Raw genomic sequence first — 6000 nt, forward strand, 5'->3', positions numbered from 1 at the left:
ACACACGGGCAGGTGCTGACGAGTTCACCTTCAGCAGTTTTAGCTGCATTATTAGCAAGATGTGTCTCTATTACTTAAAGCATGTGGACTGCTAATGCCAGTGATGTTGTAACCAGGCAAATGATAGCCGTTCATTTTCTTTCTGACTGTTAAAATGATAACTGGACTCAGGATGAAGCCCCAGCCCACAGAGCAGGTGTGTTCCCTTCGGCACCGCAGGAGTGAAGCAACAAGTGGACAAGGTCACCAGCTGTGACCCCTCACTGAATAAAGACAAAGTGTGGGCAGAGGAACACACGACCCCAACCCCAGGAAATTCAAGACCTTTTTCACCTTCACGCAGACCCACCCCATCTGCCTGACCCAGCATCACCGCTGCTTTTGCCTTCAAGTGAAGCTTGAGAGGAAAATAGGATGAAAACCAGGCACAATCTGCTCCCTGCAGAAATACTGCATGTCTGCACAGGGGAGAGCAAAGCCTGCAAACACACAGCTGGGACGCACAATCCCGGCTCCCAAAGGCATTCAGAAAACAGGATTTAACAGGATCTGCCAAAGTGTTCCTACCCCACCATCTACCCATAGCAGACGGTGCTTGCAATGCTATTGGCCAGCCGTGATGCAAAACCACTGTTTGTGCAGACTTCGCAAGACCACGGGGCTCATCAAAACAAAAGCTCCCCGTATAAATAATGTGTTTTCTCACAAAACCAGGATAACCAGTCTGGCAGCCTGCTCTTGGGAATCCAATCTATCAGTCACCATCTTAATATACCAAACATCATGATCAGAGCTTCTCAAATCCAGCAGCTCCTCTGCTTTCCCATTACAGCCTCATTCCTGAGACTTCTCCAGGTGAGGAGCCATCAGGAATAAACCGAAACAACATTGTCTAGTTCAGGCTAATAACACAGCAAAGCAAAAGCACTCGAACCTCTTGACGATCTCTTTAAGAAAACATCAGCCCACCTGAGATAACCCGACACTGAGCTACAGGAGGCTCCTGAACATCACAAAACACTTTTTCACTATGAGAGTAATCGAGCACTGGCCCAGGTTGCTCAAAGAGGTTGTGAAGTCTCCATCCTTAGAGATAATGAAGAGCTACCTGGACATGGCCCTGGGCAACTGGCTCTGGATGGCCCTGCTTGAGCAGGGGTTTGGAGTAGGTGACCTGCAGATGTCCCCTCCAGCACCTGTGGGTACATCAGTCCCACAAGGACCCCACTGATAGACAGAGCTGATGTGGATCAGCATTCAGGTGGTTTATATGAGTTCTAAAGCCGTCCATGGTACTGCAAAGGGCAGAGTTAAGGGTACAAGTGCATCAGCAGAGAAGGGAGGGAGGCCAAGGAGCCTGTCTGTAGGAGGGGACACCTTCCCCGCTGCCATGTGCGAGGGGCACCCGGTACTCATGGGTGCCAGGGCTCCCTCTGCACCTCCGGGGCTGCCCAGGCCTCACAGGATCCCAGCCTGGTTAGGTTGAAGGGATCTCTGCAGATCCCCCAGTCCAAGCCCTGCTCACGCAGGGTCACAGAGCAGATCACACAGGTGGGTCCAGGCGGGTTTCAATGTCTCAGAGAAGGAGACTCCACACCCGCCCTGGGCAGCCTGGGCCAGGCTCTGCCATCTCCCAGCAAACAAATTTCTCCTCCTGTTGAGCCTGCCCCCGTGGCCCCTCATCCTCACCTCCTCCACGAGGGCGGCAAAGTGCCGCAGGGCATCGGCGGGCAGGTCCCCGCAGAGCAGCTCCCCGGGGCCGGCGCCGGGGGCCCGCAGGAAGAACAGCCCCTTGCGGCGGGCGGCGGGGGGCGGCGGGGGCGGCCCCAGCTCCAGCTCCCCGGCCGGGCCCCGCCAGAGCAGCAGCGCCGGCCCCGCCGGCCCCGCCAGGAAGCTCCGCAGCAGCGGCCCCGCCGCCTCCCCGCCTGCCCAGCGCTCCCAGCGCTCCGCCGGCACCCCCAGCCCCCGCGCCGCGCACCGGCACAGCCGCTCGGCGCCGGGCACCGGCTCCACCGCCTGCTCCATCCGGCCGGCACCGGCGGGTGTTGGCGGGGAAGAGCCGCGTTGCCCGGGGGAAGGGACACTGCGAGGAGCCGGGGGCGGGCCGGGGCGGGACCCAGCTCGCCTGGGAGACGCAGCTGCCCCGGGCAACCACGGGTATCAACACAAGCTGGGGATGGAGGGCCTGAGAGCAGCCCTGCAAAGGACTTGGGGGTGCTGGGGGATGCTCCCTCTGGGGGGGGTCTGGATACCACTGGATCCACCTGGGCACCCCCAAAGTGGCTTTTTAGCACTTATTTTTCTCCTGAAAAAGCAAACACAGTGGGGCTTTCTCCCACCTGGTTTGGCCTTTAGGAAGGGAAGAGCAGAAGAAGGGGCCTTGGGGACTAGAACCACTACGCAAACATTTGATTAGGGAGACAGGAGCTAGAGATTTGTCTGTCACGGTGGAAGAGGTGACAGCAGTGTGATCTTTGCCTCCAGACTAATCCCAAAAATATGCCCAAGCTAGAAATGGGTCAAATGGGGAAAGGGAATGGTCCTGGACCACAATGGCAAACTGATTGTTCAGAACTCCCAGGAAAAGGGGGGTACCGATATTTGTTGGTATTAACTGATGTTTTTTCAGGTTGGCCAGAAGCGTTCCCTACCAGGACAGCAAAAGCTTAGGAGGTGACTACAACACTGATACACAAAATAATACCAAGGCTTGGAGGCCCAGCTGTTAGATCCTCTGATTGAGGGCCACATTTTACTGACGAGTATGTGAAGTCTTTTGCAGAAAACTTTGAAACCATAATAGGAAGGTCCATTTCAAGACCCCCTGACTGCTCCCAATATCAGAGAACAGAATGCCTGGATTCGCCATTCTAGAGTGAAGAAAGCCTGCGAAACACCACGGAGGGTAACCCGGGCGCAACCTGGAAAACTCTGTTTTTCACAGTCACCTTTTGGTCCTTCTGGGGGACCAGCCTGGGTGGTGCTTCCCGCATTGGGAAGAAGAAACCCAAAAGAACAAACAAGTAGAATTTTTGGTAGATATGGGGGCAACACTAATGAAAACCTGGATAGAAGAAACTCCAACCCCATGATGGGAGGGGCCTTTTTCTTGTTTTGTTAACTACAGAACCAGCCGCTGCCCCCACCCTGAAGCACGCAGGCTGTTGTCCCACACTGCCAGCACCACCCCCCTTCTTTTAGCAGGATCATTTTATCTGAGCATGGCAGTGGCCCTAAAGGCACTTGCTTTGATAGAGCTGTCCAATAAGGTGTTGAACAAGTCCTCGCAGACACGCAATGATGTAGCACGCTATAGAAATCAGTGCTTCTGTTACTTCGATTAAAGAAGTAATTTCTCTCAATATTCCAAACCAAGATTCTAACAATCCCATGAGTGGACTATCTACACCTGAATTCTCAGCCAATTCTTCTGCTGAAGCTGTGGCTAGACATATATCACCTTTTTCTGCCAACATCGTATCTGGGACCATGTTATTTTCCCATGCCATTCTACTAGTAGCATCTAATTGCTTGGTGATTCATTTAACTGCTTGTCTAGTATAACTTATAAATAAATGTTATTTATCCCGTCTACATTCTTGTTTGTAGTTACCTACCAAAACAAAAAGGACTCAGAACCCGCAGCTAACTTGACTTCTTGCTTTGTGTTCCTTGGGGACTCCTCTGGGGACCCCAATCTAATTGAAATAAACCCTGTCATCAGAGGAAAGCCCTCAACTCCTTTTTCTGTTGCCCTGATGGATCACAGCGTTCAAATGCCAGGGTAAAAGGAATTTCCAATTGTACGACGTCACAGGTACCTTCCCAGTGGGGGATAAAATGGAATGAAGTGTCATCTTCCCACAGTACCACCAAAGATCCACTCAAGAAGCATTTGAGGACATATGAGGACCAACTTCCCGTGTCTCTGCACACCTACTCATGTTCCTAGGAACTTGGTATCATTCCTGCCGCGTCGTGAGAGACAGGCAGTATGATTTCCAATTATTCCTGAAAATGCCAGGGGAATTTTGATATTTTTCCCTGCAAAGCTGGAAACAGTAGGGAGAGAGTATGACACGACTTATTTCTCCATGCCGTAGAGTCTTGGCATAAGGCTAAGACGCACTCCATCCCCTGTCAATCTTCGCTCCACCCCAGAGGGAAGGGTACCACTTGGGCCACAGGCCTTCCTGCTGCACAGGCATAGCAATTGCTCGTTTAGGCTTTGCACCATATATTTGATCCATTCTACCCAGGCATTTGTACCTCCATATATTTTGAACCTTCCCAGGGCATCTTTTCTACTAATGTCTATTTGTGATCCATAAACCCCACTTACTGAATCATCTGCTCTCTGTCTTGCAATTAGCAAAGGGTTGCACTGCAGAGACTCACATCCTGGGAGAGACTGTCCTTTAGACAGGGTCATTTTTCTTTGCAACTCTATAACCGTTCATTGCTCACTGTCCATCCCCTAAACTCTGTGCTCCAAATAACACTGTACCAGGAGGGGCAATGAGAGCACAGGCGGCGGCTTTCCCCGGCCCCAACCACCGCCTGCCCGCCCCAGTCCGCCGCAGCGAGCCCGGCCGCCCATCCCCGCCCAGAGTTCCTCCCCACCCCCCGCCCCGGCCTTTCGCCAGCGAGTTCGCCTCCCCCCCGGGAAGCCGGGGCGTCCCTGCCGGCTCCGTGCCCGGGGTGGACGGCGGGGGGGGGTGGACGGCGGGGGGGGGGGTGGACGGCGGGGGGGGGGTGGACGGCGGGGGGGGGGTGGTCGGCGGGGGGGGGGGGTGGACGGCGGGGGGGGGGGTGGACGGCGGGGGGGGGGTGGACGGCGGGGGGGGGGGTGGACGGCGCGGGGGGGGGGGGCACGCGGGCGTCCCGCGGTTTCTCAGCCCCGCTGTCGGAGGCCTAACCCCCTCACCTGCCCGTGCTGCCGCCTCCCGCGCTTCTTCCTCGGTGTCTCGCTCGCTCGGTCCCTCGGCCCGCTGCCCGCCCCGGCCGCGGGCTGAAGAAGAAACCGACCCCGCCAGCGGCTTTGCCTCCCCCCGGGGAGGCATAGAGACACCGCGTCCCCGTCCCCGTCTCCCCGTCCCGGCCCGCCTGCCTCCCTGCCTACCCGCGCGCGGGGTTCCTCGGCCGATCGGCAAGACGCTCCCGCGCTGGCCTCCCCGCGACCGCCCGCCCGGCGGGCTTGACTCCGAGCGACTGACCGTTGGGCACCTGGCGGGGGGCAGGGGGCCGGTTGCCGGGCGGCGGGGAGAGCGCGCATGCGCGGCGCGCGCAGTTGCCGACCCCCTCCGGCCCTTCCCGCGGGTGGGCCGGAGGGGGCGGGGGGCAAGGCGAGGGCGGGAGAGACCGCGCTTTGGGGTGCGGGCGGGGGGGGGGTGTTTGTGCTCGCCGTGCAGTCTGAGCCGGAACACGAAGTGAAATCATACGGCGGCGGCGGCGGCAGGTGCGGGTGGGGGGCACGACGACACCACCACGACCCCGCCGCCCCTGCCGAAATAAACCCCCACCAAAAAAAAAAAAAACACCGCCACGAAACCCGCATCCCCACGCCACGCGCGAGCCCCGAAACTCCAGACACGGACTCGCCGAGCGTGTGCACGGATCGCGAGGGTCGAAAAGCTCGACTCGTAGAGTCGCGTACACTGTCCCGCAGCCACCCGCGAGAGGCTCGCTCGGTCGCGTCCAGCTCCTGTCCCTGCGTAGGACCAACCGCCCCGCCGTTCCGGTTCAGTCCTTGCCCGCCGGTCCCACTTACTTAGACTAAGCCTAAAATGCACAGATCTCTCCATAAGGATGGGTTTTATACTCTACTTCCACAATCTGCTGGCAGTACAAAAGAATAAGCGGCAGATCTCCTTAGGCTGAGTCACGGTGCTTTGCTCCTAAGACCATGCATACCATGGGAATATTTCAGCTGCATGTCCCACCCCAACCCCAGAGAGCAAGAGCTCCAGGAACAGGTGGAGAAACAGGGAAGAACACTGC

General features: G+C 57.0%; 1 protein-coding gene across 2 annotated transcripts in view; it reads right to left on the reverse strand.

Annotated features, from left to right (window-relative positions):
* The window catches only part of LOC139826096 (dynein axonemal heavy chain 9-like), a 69770-nt gene extending 64417 nt beyond the window's left edge, over positions 1 to 5353 (reverse strand). For both annotated transcript variants that reach the window (XM_071801040.1, XM_071801039.1), the window contains exon 1: positions 5123 to 5353. In XM_071801040.1, the coding sequence (XP_071657141.1) occupies positions 5123 to 5275 (153 nt within the window). In that variant the 5' untranslated portion in view covers positions 5276 to 5353. The remainder of the gene's footprint in view (positions 1 to 5122) is intronic.
* Positions 5354 to 6000: the final 647 nt, after the last annotated feature.

Source organism: Patagioenas fasciata, chromosome 35 (genome assembly GCF_037038585.1).
Source record: "Patagioenas fasciata isolate bPatFas1 chromosome 35, bPatFas1.hap1, whole genome shotgun sequence".
NCBI classification, from domain to species: domain Eukaryota; kingdom Metazoa; phylum Chordata; class Aves; order Columbiformes; family Columbidae; genus Patagioenas; species Patagioenas fasciata.